Genomic DNA, 17459 nt, shown 5'->3' with positions numbered 1-17459 from the left:
TCTTACATGGGATAAGTCTCAAGTCTGACCAAACTCTCTCTACACAGTCTCATTGTTATCCATGTTGATTAGTTTTGAAATATTTATATTATTTGAAATGAGTTATAAGTTTTAAAATATTTATATTATTTATAACAGTCTACGTATAATTGATTAGTTTTGAATTATTTGATGTATGATATTTTTTAATTTTTTTACCAAATTTTTTTATTATTTATCTTTTTTTGGAAACTGTCTAGTTGGCGGTCCTCTCAACCTGTTGTACGACGGAGTAGGCTGATCCATCAACAACTCTACTTAATATTAATAACTGCAACACTTGTATTGCATCTTAATCGAAGAATTTCAAATTCATAGATTTCGATTGTATTTTATGATTAATATTGAAAAAATATATAGTTATTTATATATTAAAGTATCATTTGATCCACTATATTATTTATTTATATTTTTATTCATATTTTTATCCAATTCAATCATATGTTTGGTACATCATATTATTTATCCATATATTAATCATTTATCTCAATCAATCAAATCATCACTCATTTATCTCACATCTATCAAATCATTGGATTGAAATTACAATATTACCCAAAATAAATAATATTATAAATGTTTTATTAATAATTTTAAAAAAACAAAACGTGAATATCACATTATCTTAAATTTAATCAATTAAATGAAATATTATATAAATGATCGTTTTTATATATTTTATTATTAAAAAATATTACTTATTTTCATACTGTATGTCATATCAAGCAACTTAAATATAAAAAATGCGAGAGAATTTCAAATTGATTGAATTTACACACGTGCCGTTACTTTACGTAAAAGTGGAGTGGCAGCTACTGCATCTTCCGCGACTTCAGTTGGCGCGATGGAAGATCCTTGTTCAGCGAATAGCCCCCGGAGGATCCTAAGCTTCTCCAGAAACCGGAGAGCTCACGTACCTTCTTCTCCGGATTCAGACGACCGCTATCCCACCGGATTCGGTGTTTCCGGCGAGCACGGACCTAAACTTTCAGAAGTCTATGGATTTGTCGGATCCATCACCACGGTTGTCGCTACAGGTGAGTTTCAACTTCTCCGTTTCTTAGGTTTTTTTTCCCTAGCAATATATGTAATGTTTGCTTATTGCACAGGTATTTTAATTCCCTCCAATGGTTATCTTGTAAAACTACTGGTTTCTCGTACCGATATCAAATTGGGCTAAAATTTCTATAGATAAACCTTATGAGGTTGCCTAGTTTCCAACTTAAAAGGGCAAAGATGAATGGGATGATTGGATGAATCACAAGAATCAAATTTACTAGCTACGCATTATATTTTTCCTTTTTATGACTGTCTCTGCCACGTTCCTCTCTACTGGTTCGTCTCCAAGTTTTTTTGTGTGGTGAAAATCGGACTTTCTAGATTCTGTTTTTTCGTTTTTCCAATTCAAGAAATTTATTTGGATAACTGGATGTATCATCACAGAAATTTAACAAATTAAAAATTGCATCTTTCATTCTTCAAGATTGTAGGTACTTAATGTTATTGAAAATTTATCCTTTTTTTTTACTGAATCAGCCATTTTCATAGTATGGGCGTATTTTCCAGACCATTGGTTACATTCCATGGGGATCTATTACTATCCAAACAGGTCAGTATTTTGGATTATGTGCTTGCCTTGTCAGGTTTGGAACGTTTTTCCAATTCTTTTTGTCCATTCATATGCTTTTTATATGCTTATTCTGCACTCGCTAGAAAGTTATCTAAACTAGCAACTTAAAGCAGCTGACCTTTTACAAATTGAAGTGGTCCTAACGGCATTGATTATTCGTTTCTCTTCTTTCTGTTATAGTCCAATTCCAGTTTATTGAGTTTACTTACTACAATATATCACTTCAGTGAGATCGGAGCGGTTTCCTTCTCCAGTACACTACTCAATTAGGATGAAATTTTATTGGGATCAAATGTTTCTTATTGATTTTTTACGCAAAATCGCCAATGCCACTATTTGAAACGCTAGATTTTAAATGAGCAAAGGGGATTAATTATTGTTGAAAGAGACTGGGCGTGGTTGTCGTGGCACCAGGCTGCCGAGGGAAGATTCTGATCTTAACGGTGAAGAAGGTTTAATATTCTAAGCCTAGTTTTAGCCAACTTCAACCAGTATGCCTTGTTTTAATATAATTTAAAAAAAAAAAAAACCACCAGTTTGCCTGCATGGATAACTGTTATTTTGTTACAGTGTTTACAAGCTTCACTAAATGTTTCCGCTTTCACATAGTTATTATTTAATATAACACAAACTATTGTAAGACGGTCTTATGAGTCAATTTTGTGAGACGAATCTTCTATTTTGGGTTGCTCATGAAAAATTATTATTTTTAATTGTAAATATGGACATGGTTTATCGGTCTCATGAATAAAGATCCGTGTGACTGTCTCACAAGATACCTAATCTTAATATAATATGTCAGCTAAACCTGTCAAATGTCATGTAATTTCGTAATGAGACTAGTCATTTGTATGGTATGGATTGCGAAAATTTTATGTGGTATCTTGCTTGAAATTTCTATAGATTTGGTTTATTTTCTACTTACCATTGCGTGCATAACTTTATCAGGTATTGGACATTGGCTGTGCCGACATATGTTGTGGTCACAATCGTACTGGCTATTGGATTTTATACTGGTCTCAACTTTTTGGCTACCCCTCCTCCTACATCCTTGGGCTCAATGTTTGGTACGCTGACTTCTTCTAAATTGCATTACATTTGGCATGCCCTCTTCTCAGGCTGTTAGTAAACCTGAAACAAACAGGCTTAATAGAAATAATTGTGATGTGACTTGATTATTTACCTCCGATAATTTCATCACCTTGCTTCTGCTCTCCATTGCAGATGAATTCAGTATGGAACCGCTGGATACCATCCTCTTACAAGATGACGATGATGAGTACCCCATTGAACCTATATATGACATTGACATCAACCAAATTAATGACATCGTGTTTAGCAATCTGAATGATAACCCTGTCACGGATATAGTCGCTTAATGGTTGTTCAAAATCTGTCTATTATCTGGTAAAAAGCTATCATGCAACTACTGGGGAGGTCCTGCCCCCTTTGATTCTTCTCTCACTTAGAGATAAGTTTATGGAATTTATTCGCAAGGTTGAACACACACACACACACACACACACACACACACACACGTGTATATATATATATATATACATCTTGAAATGAAACTAGTGAGGAACTTTGGACCTTTGGTACATACTTTTGTGAAGTTATAATGCATTGCCCTCCTAGAGAAATATCCAGAATGGCATTTTGGAATCGATCAAATTATGTTAGATTCCTTCTCTTTGAAAAAATAAGGATCCCAAACCATCCCTTCAACATCATGTATTCCATTGAGTTTAGGAAGACTTTTTTTTTATTTATCAAAGTTGAAGAAAACTTTTAATGTGGCGTCAAACACGAGACTAGAAAGCACATTAAACCAGAAAAAAGAGATCATAACCCAAATGACTTATTTTGATACGTGCATTTTCGACATGTATTTACTTTATTTCCTTGTGTTTCAATGCTATTAGGATAAGATATCTCTGGCTTACATGACTACAAATGGTGAATTAGCAAAATATGTAACACAAATATAACAGAAGATTAATTCTAACGTAATTCATTATGGCGTACAATCTAAGTATAACGTAACAGATCCACTTGCATCAAAAGATACAAATAATATTTCATTCAAAAACACATTTCTGTACATCCAAACACGGTAGCCTACTCATTCGTTGTGCTAAGCAGCGGGCATAGCAAAAATTGAGCTGATTTGTGGGCAATATTTCTATTGTCAGGAACCATCATTGGTTCGATGTGTTCTTCATATCTGTGCAGATGCGTAACGTAATAATCCCAGGAAATGACAATCTGCTTTATGTCCTGGCAATACTTCAAGACCTTGGAGTTTCTTGATGGTTTTTCAAGTGCTTTATCTTTGCTAACTGAGAAACTAGCAGTTCATGCACTCTTCTCTTCAACTGCAAGATTTTAAGGGGGAGCTGTTACGTCTTTTGGAATACAATAGACTGCAATGCAGTTAAATGTAGCAACTACAGAGAGCCACGTGTTACATCGTAAGTGTTCCTACAGGATGCTCACTTGAGCAAGGGATAGCAAGAGTGACAAATAAAGATGTTGAATCCCTGTCAGTAAATTTAGTATGCAAATTGGTGCGATTTAAGGTGTTTATTAACCATTAATAGGACCAACTTGTGCGAATGTGCAACCAAGTGCACTGGGGAGTTTTCTAGCGAATTTCATGTATATAATGCGTTCCAAACTAGCATAGCATAAAATGTCTATATAGTGAATCCCAACTGGTTTGGCAATGATACGGTTTGCGTGTTTCTTGCATGCCGGCCACAGAGAATATGGAATAGTGTGAGATTATGTTAGCCGTAGCCGTCCCGATAACGTTAGTTATAACGATAAGTAACCAAAAGATAAATTCATTGCAGCGGCACTCTGCATTTCGTTCCCCTGCAAGTTGAAGTTTAAATGCATACCTCATCAATACCCACTTCAGTTGTGACTGAGACACGCAAAGCTCCATCAGGTCCAATTTGACGATACTGTGCCAGCTCTGAATTATCAGTGCTACTATCTTCTGTGATGAAGACGACAGGAGAATCCTGTATCAAATCACACTTGGAGACCACATCAAGCCAAAGATGGTCACTAAACCTCTCTCTTATTTCTCTGTAAATGGCAAACTGTTTAAAAACCACCAAAAATGGCAAAAATGTGTCAGTACCCATTACAGCCACAACATATTCATGCAGAGAGAATTTAGGCATCTTGGTCATTCAAAACAAGGGCACGTAAAAGGTTTCCGACTGTTGCATAAACTTGCAGATAGCAGGGCATTAGCCTCTAGCCTGCTTATGCAAATTCCATCTTTTCGGTCAATAAATTACACAACAGCAAAACACCAGCTATGTGTACAATGGTCGTTTGAGGTACTATTTTCTATCCCAGGAGCACAACATAAGCATTATAAGCATAAGCATAACAGCTAAACAAGTAACTGGAAAAACTCTACATAATACTCGATAAATTGTAGGTGCTGGTTTTCCCGTAAACTGGACCTTCTATTCTGGAGGTATTTTTCAATGGGTAATTATACCACAATTTTATGAGAAATTTAGGATGAAGTTCATATGAAGCATATCAAGGGACAGGTACTATACACAATCAAAAATATTAATTTCTGGCGTATTAGTAGAACACCAAGCAGTCTATAAATTAGGATAAAGGCAGGAAAACGAGAGCAAACAACTGATGCATTTAATTGTTTCTGATTATAATCATGTCAAAAAAATTCAGTGAGAAGTTTATTTCATATGGCACTTGAGAAGAGGCTCAAATCTGATGCAGATCCGATGGACTCTGGCACTTGTAGTCCAGGAAGAAAAAGAAATTAAATACCTGATCAGAAGGTGATGTCCCACACTCTCCAGAGAGATCATGCACATAGAGTACAGCAGTTGGCAAATGAGAGAGCACAGCGAGCGTCAATTTTTCAAGATTATTCCTATCTTCTGCAGGTTAAACAAGAGAAGATGTGTTCAATTACACGGCAAAACAAATTTGTCAAAATTAACAAACCAATGATAGCAATCAACATTATTATCCTGTACCCACCAAAAAAAAAATCAGAGCATGTTCGTCATTCATGATACTATAGTCATACCAATTGCAGACGTCTAGACCAACCTAAAGTTCATCTAAAAAAGAGACGCAAGTCTATGGAAATATTATACATCTCGTCCTAAAATGGGACAAGATTGCGATCCGTAGATTAGCTGAACTCAATGCATGACCCACATGAATAGGACAACAGACTAGTGACACTAAGATTAACCTTTTAATAGTATCTAGATCAAGTGACGGAATAATTCTGTTCCATATCGACCTTATAATGCCTCCACACTCAATGCACCAAACATCAAAAGATGAACTTAAAATGCCCATTACAAACTATCATTTCCTCACAAACCAATTCATCATGTGTGCCAAAGAGAGAGTACTCACTAATTAGGAAAAGAATCGATATAAAAAGTGCCTTACCGTCATGTCTCCTTAATAGACCAGGAGTATCTGTTACCTATAACAAATTAAAGTTTGAGCATCAACATAGATGAGAGATTTTGACATGAAGTTGTGATCCTTCTAAATTAAGTGAACCTGAAAATTCTGGAAGCTCAAGTTTATGTGACCCATCAAAATTCCTCTGGTTGTGAACGGATAATTGCAGACCTGAAAAGGTAGTGAATGGCGACTAGTCGACGTTAGAATATGACAAAAATGACAGCATCGAACAGTGGATAGTCAATAATTGCAAGCTATGAAAACAGATAAATGGAGTAATGCATAAAGCAGTTTATGTGGACATTTATTGTCGCCTCTAAGAAAATTGGACATTATTATTAGCAAAAAAAAAATTCCTTCGAAATACAAAATTCAATAAAATCATTTCAAAGATTGGTATGATATATAAATATATACAAGATAAAAATCTCAGTGTCCATAAATGATTGTGGGAAGCATAATCATAGATAACCTTTTAACCAGAACACAAAAACTAAGCCTTGAATTAGTAAATTCCCACGAAGCTTATTATAATTAACATATGTGATCGAACTCAAAATGATCTACTATACAAAATGATGTTTGATCATCCAGATACATACCTCAGGCTTTCCTGTTGACAGTAGACGTACCAATGATGATTTTCCAACATTAGGTGCACCAACAAGACAGAGAGTGGGTGTTTCCAAATCGATTACAGGCATTGCCCGCAAAGTCTGTCAACACGTCGATCATAAAAAGTGAAAAATTACATTCACCTTAACTAGATCAGCACTACCAAAATGCAACTCCTATTTCATAGCTTGCATAAACATTTCTAGAGGACTAACAAAGTATATCATAAATTTTTAATTTACATTACGAGAGATATCGTACAGTAGTTAATATGAACTTTTACTTGACATAGTGCTTAGATTAATGTTTTAAAATTCATGTCATTTCCTTGTACTCAATCCATCACGTTCTAAACAAGACAATTTACCTTAGCAATGTTCAACAACTCATCTACAGCTCTTCCTTCACAACTAAAGATTTCTTCAATTTTATTCATTCCCTGCAGACAAAATCCAACAAAAATTAGCTAAGAACCTACAGTCAAATGAACTTCAGAGTATGCATGTGTAGAAAAGCTAACCTCACTCAAGCGCTCCTCAGCTTCACGCTTTGAGAGTGACTGCCAGGAATCATTTAAAAATTCAGCAAGAGAGTTTTTGTAACCAGTACACAAATATAGCCAAGTCTATTTTAGAACGATGATGCAAAGCATAACTTGAATGAGCTCGAATCTTGGAGTGCGAGAGTTACTATGTATTCATTTGATAACTTGTTTCAATGATTTAATAGCTGTCTTTTCCATCTTACCGCAAACTTTATGTTTAGCATCTGGCTCGTGAACCGGTTAACATCGCCTACACTGGTTTATAAAATTGAGATGCTCCATTTACACCGTAACTTAAGTTCTCATTGGAATAAGTGTGACCGATGATTATCAAGGGAAATTTATAGCAGTTTACGCTAATTTTTTTAAAAAATTCAGTCAAAATATTTCCTCCAAAATATTTGCCGCTGAAATGAATATTTTCATTATATAACTTATATTTACATTTCTTCGTTATGTAGATGACATGGACAAACTGTTAACCAAAACATGAAGACAAGACACTAACTCTTCCTCCTTGAACATTACGAGTCTAAAGTATTTTAAAAATTAGGTGGCAATAATTAAACAACTGCAGATAGAATAAAACCATCACATTGCTCAGTCCCTAGCACATGGTTTACCATATTAAGCTAATTAACATATATGGTAGAAAAAGCACCTTGGCACAATGAGCTGCGTGTTCTTTTCCTACCGATACCACTTTCTTCCGCAACATATCAACCTTGCCCAACACCTGTCAGTCAGGAGGAATCTAGAACTAAATGAAGCATGGAAGGCAAAGTTGCCATGTAAAATTATTTAATATGAAAACTCTTCTGCAGCAGGAGTATATGACCATCAATTTATGGTGATAGCAAGAAAAATATGCCAACAAGCACAACAAACAATGCCGAAGCCCTTAGTCACATAGTCAAATGAGAGATAAAAGGATTGAATAGTGAAGGCAGTCTCACATTCAAAAGAAGTGGAGAAATAGAGCAAAAAATACCAAGGGAACCTTCTTTAAATAGCACGTACCTCCTCATAGTTTCCATCTCCAAGAGTCAACTCAATTAAAGAACGTTCATAAGGATGCAAAATTTTTTTATTGGGGAAGTTCTCTTTGTATGTCCTCAGTGGAACCGCAAGCTCCTGAATTTAAAAGTGGGCTAAACACTAAGCAAGTTCTATTTTAAATGGTTATATTAATTTGGATATTTATGTCAAAGAATTGACCTTCATTAAAGCATCAAGTTGTTTTGCTCCTCGATTTTTTTCACGTTTCGCAATATTAGCAATGCCTGCCGAGCATAACTAAATACGGCTTTAATTAGAAATTTGATATTGCGGCCATAAAGGAGAGGGAACTAACCAATTACCCTTTGTGGGTGAGATTCTCTTTGCCTTCCTCAATGCTGAATAAAGGATATCAACCGACGGCATCACCATGGGAAGCTTTTGAAATGCACCAACAGCTTCTAAAGACACTGCCGCTTGGTCCTGAAAATTAAACAACAAATTGCATAAGATACCAACCCTTTGACGGTCTACATCACACAAACATGCTTTAAAATAAAGGGATACAATGACCATCCGAGTTAATATAGTGAGGATTAATTACTCCAATGAATCATGATTCATAAACAGGAATGTGGTCTTACATTAGAAAGACATGAGATTCTCAATTGCATAAATCACAATTCACACCGTGAATATTCATTGGTCAGTTCAATGTCATATTGATTTTTTAAAATTATTCAAGACCGTGATTCTTACATTTGGATGGACTAAATTCAAATACGGTAGTTTCATCTCACAAGACACAACCCTCAGAAAAAAGCCAATTCAGGGTCTAAATAGAATAAAATGAAGTCGAATTAGTTTGATTTATGCCCCAGCTCAGTCGATGTTTTATGCATCTCTATACGGACAAAAAATGGCTTTATTTAGAAAGGAGATGGAGATGGGTGGCAGAAGATGCAAACAAAACCAAGACAGACCCCTTCAACCTAATTTGGCGCTGATATCATGGAGGCTATACTTTATATTGAATAATGAACTAATGGTTCACAAGAGAGCTGTATTTTAGATTGAATAATGAACAAATGTCTCACAAAGAGTAACAAGAATGTGAATCATGATATGAGATATCTTAAGTATTCTCAAGTATCTAAAAAAGGATCTATTCAAATTTTCCATAACCAAACTACGTTAAACATGAAAATTGAGAAACTGTCTAATTATTAATTGTTTTCTAGTTTTTACAAACTTTTACAACGGTGAACTCGGAACTGATAGTAACAAAATTAAGATAAAAATCAACTGATGCAGAGTACGCAAATAATTTTTTCTGCATTTGATTTCAGCTCAGACAGATCATACCACCCGACTAATTTTTCCGACAGTCTGAGGATTGCATCCATCAGTTATCCACTCTAGAGAGTCATCCAATTTGCGAACTTTTTTCCAAGTAAATTAATATATGATAATAACCCATGGATCCTTGTCTAATTAAAGTTTTACTGAAACCGTTCGAACAACCAATATTTTCTACCCAAAAATAAAAACAGCAATTATACCGGACTTTTGCTCCCTTGCGAAGCATCAACACTAGGAACGTAGCTTCCATCCACAATTCCATAGGCAGTGGTCTGAATTTTCTTGCCGAAACACACCACCGGACACACAATCTTCGGAGGCCCAAAATTGAGAACTACGTAAAATAGGAGGCAGCATTTTAGATTATAAAACAACGAGAAAACACCAGCAAATGAGAGCAAACGTACCTTTGGAAAAATTGCATCTTCTTAAGATTAGAGAGGTCGTGGGACTTTGCCGCAGCTGGAGTAGACAGCACGCGCCGTTCATCTTCTCAGTCTCGCTAATGGAGGATACTCAAGAGGACACGGGGAGCTTATTTCCTTGGGCCTCTCGTCATCTTGTAAATGGGCTTACTGAACAATTAAAATGGGCCGAACCGTTATTGGGTGGTCCTATTTTCCTCTGAACCGGAATTCGACCGTGTACAATTGCAGTTTTATAAAAAAAATTTAATTTTTAATTATACACTGCTTATTTTTTTCATTTCAAAACCAAATGTAAATTTCATTTTATGTTTCAAAAATTCGAATTTATTAGATGTCAAATAAATAACGACTTAAAAAATGAAATAAAGATAGCTTTGCTCTACAAGTTTTTGTGCTTTCTCTTTACAATTTATGAATCTTTGTTAATTTTCATTATAGCAATAATAAGGCAAAAACTTGTGTAAAACGGTCTTACGAGTCGTATTTTATGAGACGCATATCTTATTTGGGTCATCCATGAAAAAAATTTAATACTAAAATTTTTCTCTTTGATTTTAAAAAGGGTAGACTATAATTAAGTTTCGATATTGAGACGTCGTCTCAAATTTGAGATCTTGGTGTCAGATGAACTATAAATCATCAACTACTATTAAATTTTTATATTAATCGGTTATAGTATAAGAAGCTACTAACAAATGACATTATTCTAAAATACACACTAAGTTATTATAATAACCTGAAACAATCATATGACAGATTATTGGATAAACTTTTAACATGGTTTGATATGGAATGTAAGAGTTTAAAGGTTTACCAGAAATATGCTATTTCTCATAAAATATTTTTCAAAACTAATTTCTCAAGAATTATTCTTTAAACCAAAAAATATAACCAAACATACCAAATTTATATATAAACAGGTGTAAAGCCTAATATAACAAACGCATTTGACTTCTAAATACATAGGATTCAAAATGTCATTAATTTTATGCAACATATTTTATGGTTTTTGGATGTTTCGGGGTTAAGGGATCTTATCCTTTTCAAATCAAATTTCTATATACAAAATTGTATTTTCTTCTTCAATTTTTTCCCTTTTTAGCCAATTCAATTTTTTCCCTTTTTAGCCAATTTAGATAGATATATTTTCTAAATTTCTGATTATCTTTTACAATTTGAAATCAGAAGCAAAAAACCATAGATTCATTTAAAAATAAAAATAAAAAAAATTGGAAGATTGAAATTTTGGAATTGATTTTGTTATTTTGAAGTCATACTTTATACAATTAATTATAATATTAAATTATAACAAAAGATAGCCCAAGAAACTAGATCGTTTAATTTTTAAATAGTTGAACACTACGTAGTTTAAAGGGCAGTTTTTTCGTGGCGCCATGTTGCCTCTTCTTCAGCAACGCTCCCTGCATTTTAAGACCAAGATCAATCCCCCTCCACCGCTCAACCCCACCCACTTCTTCCAAATCTGTCGGCCACGTCTCGAACCTTTTCTCCTAGGATATAGTGACATAAATGAAGGCCAACAGACCAAAAGTTCGAACAGTAATACTATTCCATGAGACGGAAGTTTCTCATTGACAGAATATAATGTGTTCTACATGCCTGAGACACTTAAAATTCCTAAATAGTTGTGAAAGTTTAAACAATACCAAAATGCACAAAATGAAATTACAAGGTAACAAAAATGAACCAGTTTCGCCTAGACGGGTGGACCAAAGACAGATTCTAAACACAGGTAGCCAAAAAACTTATGTACAATAATATCTGAGACGTAAAAGTCATAGATGTATCACTGATCCTTACATGAGGTAGTACAATGAATAATAGGTAAAAAAATACATCCATCAAGCCAGCCAAACAATGTAAGAATTGATCCCTGTTCTAATGACAATCAAGATTTTGTAAGCGTCGGTACCGTGTAGTTTATTAAAACATACATATTACAGAATAACATGTCTCCACCGCAACCTGAAATTCATCGAACCCATGAGGCAGAATCAATTTCGTCCCTTGCTTTCTTGTATAATTCAAGTCTTTTAGCATATTGCAGTCTCTTCTCCATCAATGCTGGATCTTCGTCTAACAAGTCCGCGAGTTGCTTACCCTACACAAAATCACCGAATGACAAGATTTCTTTAGAAAACGATAATCCCAGCTAACAACAGAACCATAAAAGAAATAACTATAGCGACATTTAATTTGAATACAATTATGCTCTATTTTCTGTTAAATTGCATAGTCTAGATTGAATACCAATTACACGAAAGATATACCAATGAAAGAGGAAACATACAATACCTCTTTCTTCCCAATCAGAATGTAAAAGTGATTTAGCAAATTTTGTTTGGCCTCCTTCACTTGACAGTAAACCACGGCCTTTGGAATTGAGTTCCTCAGAGTCTCAGACACCATATTAACATAAGATGAAACATTTGATCCTATCCTCCTAAAATGTCCATCACCATAACGATCAATGGGTGGGGCAGCTGCTGAATTTTCCCTTGGATTCTCCTTTGGGTTACCCCCTGGGTTTCCCATTTTCTCGAATTCCTGGGGTAGTCTCCGGAAGAATTCAACAGTCAGATAAGACGATTCCATATCAACCAATCTAATCACTGTTTTCTTGCCCTCCTCACGAAACCGTTCCAATGCTTCGTTTGATGCCCCAGCAATTGCTGATTGCAGAGATGGAAAACGCTTTAATTCCTGAGCACAGAAATCAAGAAAAAGATGATGTATGGGTACACCCAAAAAAAGAACCAACATACAACTATGAATAACCTAAAGCTAACCTGACATTCCCCAATTGACTTTCTCACAAGTTCCTTTAGAACAAAGTGAACCTGAACATAGTTTTGTTGGTCGGTCATGGGTACAGAAAAACATAAAACAGTCAGTGAAGAAATGACTCCAAAAGATATACTTACGGCATCCACAGATGCTTCGGCTGGCCCCCTAAAATAATTTAGTGAACCCTCAATAAGTCGTCGGTAACCTTGCTCAGGAGCAATCAAGTGTGGTTGATAACCATCAGCTTCTGATACAATCCTTTTCACATTCTGCAATGAGAGATGTCGATCAAATGGAAGCTTTCTCAAAGCAGCTGGCAGTTGGTTGTCAAAAACTCCATAAACCCGATCACCGCCTGGTCGGCTGACATAATTAATACATACTGCTAATTAGAACCATGAAACATGCGCATGCATAGAACAAAGAAAGGAGGTGTAAAATGAAAGAAATAGCCACCAAAAGCACAGATAGAAACATACCCTCCATCAAGATGCTCCTTGAAAATTCGGTCAAAAGCACGGCAAAGTTCTAAGATGGTGTACAATTGAGCCTGAACATATACTTCAGTACCAAAAAATTTGTTTATTTTCTAATCGATAATCAAAATTAGGTAATAAGCTCACCCCTGCATCGACAGCTACGGGCCTTCCGAGGTGATCCAGCTCAGCATCTAGTTCATCAATGCTTTTGTTGATCAGTGAAGTGATACTTGGTATTCTAGCCCTTATGACAGATTCCAGATGCTAAATATAAAAACCAACAGTACGAGACTTAGATGATGCCAATAACAAGAGCACTACTCATGCAACAGGAAAGTCAAATTTAAAAGTAAAACAAGACTACCTTCGAAAGAAGCTTCGCAAGATACTCGGAGCCCATTTTACTTGCCAAGTGTCCATAGTCGGGACTTGTAGCAAAATACTCACGTTCTTTCCGCCTAGCAACAATCATATCAACACTTTTGTTGATATCTGCTTGTGAACGATTCACAACACCCACCCATGGGTGTTGTAAACGATATGATCTTCCTTCCAGAACCTATTGAGGGTGTCATAAGAAAGTCATCGAGCAAGTCGAGAGATAGAATCTTTACATGAAAATTTTGAAATGCAATGGCAATACAACGGAAGACAGAGGAGACAATAACAAAAGAGTTACGAAGATAAGATTTACGCCAAAAATTGGAAGACGATAAGCAAATCTAAACACATCAATAAACAATCATGAAACTGAATTAACATGAAACTTTATGCACTTAATGCAAGAATGCTCAACAAAGGGAAAAAATAGTTTGTAAGAGAATAACACCCACTGGCAATAGCAAGTTCTTGTTCTTGTATGTGCAAACTATTCTGGTTTCAACAGAACAATACATAGCTATAGTTTATATTTTGCTGTGGTTCACTCTTTCCAGAGTGCTTGTGCTCGAGTTACTTGTGTGTCTAGAAGATAGTGATAGGTACAAAAATTTACATCCACTGCATTAGTTCCTTTGTCCATCAGATCTAGCTTAGTCAGCACCCCAAATGTGCGTTCACCTGCATAATTGCAAATAGAGCCATTTAAATTGCAACACAGGTGACAAGACAAATCTCAGTCAACATTCATGGTTTAATTTATATATGTCAAGTAAAACCTACCAGATGGATCCACTTCTCTTGAGAGTTTAATGGCATCCGAGGTTGCGATATCTTGGTTCGCAGGAGATATTGCCAATATGATACTGTTGGGCTGCGAACGACACAAAACTATCAGTACAATAGTTAAATTGCAACAAAAATAGAAAACTCGTATAAAAAAAATGACGCCAGCCTACTAGCCCAAGCAGCGACAAGAAACTAATTAGCTCCTGACTAATGAAGCTTTTACACTATGAAATTGCAATAAATGTTTTACAAATGCTTCCTTATATTTATAATCCTACAGAAATATTCACATTCCAGGCTTAAGGTAGAAGAATATTGAGTTAACACAAAGACAGTAACGGATAGTAAAAGATAACGATTTTATTTTTACCTTCTCAACATAAGAGCGAACCATGTTCTCGATATCTTCGACAATGCTTTCTTGTTGCCCTCTGAAAGAAAACAGAGGTTTTCTCACTACATAAGGTTTATTCAAATGAAATCGTTACCACTGGAGGAGAGAGAAATTTACCAACAGCAACTTTAGTCAAACCAGGCAGATCAATCAGAGTTAAATTGACAACTGCAGTACAATGATTTAGAAAAACCCACATGTGAGAGAAAACAACAACATTCAGAACTCAAAAGTGGAATTCTGGCCATTCTCTTTCTGCTGAAACAATCAGAAATTATTGCCAAAACACAACATTACCATCGGGGGAGTAGATGCTCAGGTGAATAGGAACAGGAGAAATCATCTTTGACTTCCCTGTGACTCTGTCAGTCTCATCCTGAATCTCCTGGCGAACCAAGGCTGCATGAGAACATGTGAGGACCAAAACAGTTCCTTTGTTTGGTAAGTACCAGTGAAACAGTTAAAATTTCTGATTTTTAAATGATAAAGGTAAATAATAATTATATCATGTACACCACAACATAGATATTAAGCGGAACAGGACTTACAATGACAGCACAACTAGGACCCTACTTAGTATTCACAGTTGAAAATTTATAACTACGATCAAATCCCACTGAAGTGAGATCCTTTTTTTAACACAAGAACACTGAGTTTTGCCACTTTCTATCCAACAAATTACACCAATGACCTCAACAAGTAAATAAACAAGGAGGGCCGGGAAGACACCACAAATAAAGTACGCAAACCAGAACAAAGATAATTTCTAAGTCATTCCTAAACAGCACATACAGAAATCAGTGAATCGTCTCCGTGGTAGATGCCCAAACTCAGCATATTCCTGCTTTTCATCTTCAGTTTGTTGCAGTTGCAGCACCAAGGGCCGCCTTGTAACAATGCCTACAGTCGATAATTTTAAATGAGTTCGCAGGATATTAATGAAGTAGCCCCACTAATCAATCAACTCAAGCATGCACTTCGAACATAACCATCTATTTCTAAGGAAAAAACGAGACAGATAAACAGTAAGAACTAACCAGAGCCTCGAGGAAGAAAATCTCTCCCCACGATGCTCTCCAAGACAGATGACTTTCCTGAACTCTGTTTTCAGGTTAAAAAAAAAAAAAAAACCCTTCAATATGAGTCATAAAATAATCACAAACCACATGAATTACCCACACCACTTATCTCACAACTAAAAATCGACAAAGAAAATCTATTTACCTAACAAACTTAAAACATCTCAATATATTTGCTTAGATCAGCTAATTTTACAAGCTACTGACAAGAAACTCACTGAGTTTATATGAGATTGCGATTCATGTGACGACAGATACCTCAAAACAGCTGTAAATCTATAAAACAAGTACCTGTCCACCGACAACGGCGACGGAAGGTAGAGCATCCCAGAGAGAGGAAAAAGACTCGTCACCACCTCCGTAATCACCAAGGGCTGTGCATGCCCTTTGAATCCTGTTCACCAGCCCGATCAAACTCTCCATTGTCGCCATAATTCTTTTTTTTTCGAAGGAAAAAAAAAACGAATTTTATATCGTTCTTGAACAAGAAATCAAAATCGAAAGTACAACTAACGTTCTGAATTAAATAGGAGAAATATATTGGAAAAACAATCAACAAACCAAATCTAATTGAAGTAAACGAAAGATGAAATGTTGTAGAGAGAGAGAGAGAGGATTTGAAGTTGGACTGATTTTTTTCAAACTTCAGAATAAACAAAATATGATTGCATTTTGGCCCTTCAATTATAGGGAATTACCTTTCACTTCTTTGTTATTTTTCATTGATATCCCCTTTTATTTATTTTCGTCGATGAGATGTCACTATGTCGTAATTATGATAATTTACTCTTATTAGTTCGCGAGTAACTCGATTAAAATTCGACTTAAATATATTTTGCATAGTTCTAAAAAATGTTTGAATCAAGTTCGAATTTCAATTATTTATACTCGAATAATTCGTGAGCTATTCAAGTAAAATAGACAAATTTAAATAGAGTCGAGCTCGAGTGATATCTCGTGTGCATCCTAAATATCATAACAGTTTATTATCAACAAATCCACATCTACTTAAAAATTTTGGCATGTCGCCTTAAAATATATCTGAATGCCTTCGGGATTGCGATTATTCAACTGTTAGTTTATATTATAGTTCATATAAGGATATTATGATACTTAATTATATGATTTTTCTATTTAGCATCATATATTCAGCATTTTTTTACCAATATATTGACTGTAAATTACTTATTTAAAAAAACAAATTCATCGAGTTAATATATTACATTATTAATATTAACAAGGGACTAAGGCGGCAACACTACGCGAGGTTAAGGGTGCAATTTTTATATAATTAAGGGAATAATGTGATAAAATCATTGTAGTAATGTGTTAGTTAAAAATAAGCAGGCGTGTGAGACTTTTATTTTAGGCATGGTTTTAGAAGTTTCCGAAATCTCCCGTGAGTAGTGGAAAACAGTAGTTAT

General features: G+C 35.1%; 3 protein-coding genes across 4 annotated transcripts; 1 reads left to right on the top strand and 2 right to left on the bottom strand.

The window, feature by feature from the left end:
* The first annotated feature begins 810 nt into the window (after positions 1-810).
* Positions 811-3105, top strand: LOC140815237 (phosphatidylinositol N-acetylglucosaminyltransferase subunit P-like). Its single transcript, XM_073174359.1, has 4 exons — positions 811-1076; positions 1576-1648; positions 2618-2736; positions 2894-3105. The coding sequence occupies exons 1-4, from the start codon at positions 884-886 to the stop codon at positions 3046-3048; spliced, it is 540 nt and encodes a 179-aa protein (XP_073030460.1). The 5' UTR covers positions 811-883; the 3' UTR covers positions 3049-3105.
* A 528-nt stretch (positions 3106-3633) lies between these two features.
* On the bottom strand, positions 3634-10228 carry LOC140813504 (uncharacterized). Of its 2 annotated transcripts, XM_073172005.1 has the most exons (14): positions 10088-10228; positions 9881-10014; positions 8681-8801; positions 8538-8602; positions 8340-8453; positions 7981-8055; positions 7296-7334; positions 7143-7214; positions 6763-6876; positions 6257-6328; positions 6140-6176; positions 5498-5610; positions 4576-4782; positions 3634-4047 (listed from the first exon to the last, which is right to left on the bottom strand). In XM_073172005.1, exons 1-14 carry the CDS (start codon positions 10167-10169, stop codon positions 3961-3963), a joined length of 1332 nt encoding a protein of 443 aa, XP_073028106.1. In that variant the 5' UTR covers positions 10170-10228; the 3' UTR covers positions 3634-3960. The 2 variants fall into 2 exon arrangements, with proteins under 2 accessions (XP_073028106.1, XP_073028107.1); XM_073172006.1 differs by lacking the exon at positions 7143-7214 and having other exon boundaries at positions 7254-7334.
* A 1640-nt stretch (positions 10229-11868) lies between these two features.
* On the bottom strand, positions 11869-16670 carry LOC140813773 (phragmoplastin DRP1E-like). The gene is made up of 15 exons (XM_073172486.1): positions 16327-16670; positions 15994-16057; positions 15749-15856; positions 15254-15355; positions 15074-15124; positions 14933-14991; positions 14557-14647; positions 14390-14454; positions 13760-13954; positions 13540-13659; positions 13396-13466; positions 13054-13279; positions 12919-12969; positions 12425-12832; positions 11869-12230 (listed from the first exon to the last, which is right to left on the bottom strand). Exons 1-15 carry the CDS (start codon positions 16465-16467, stop codon positions 12102-12104), a joined length of 1881 nt encoding a protein of 626 aa, XP_073028587.1. The 5' UTR covers positions 16468-16670; the 3' UTR covers positions 11869-12101.
* Positions 16671-17459: the final 789 nt, after the last annotated feature.

The sequence above is a fragment of the Primulina eburnea genome, chromosome 15, assembly GCF_022965805.1.
Source record: "Primulina eburnea isolate SZY01 chromosome 15, ASM2296580v1, whole genome shotgun sequence".
Lineage (NCBI taxonomy): Eukaryota > Viridiplantae > Streptophyta > Magnoliopsida > Lamiales > Gesneriaceae > Primulina > Primulina eburnea.
This window is presented reverse-complemented; position numbering and strand designations above follow the sequence as displayed.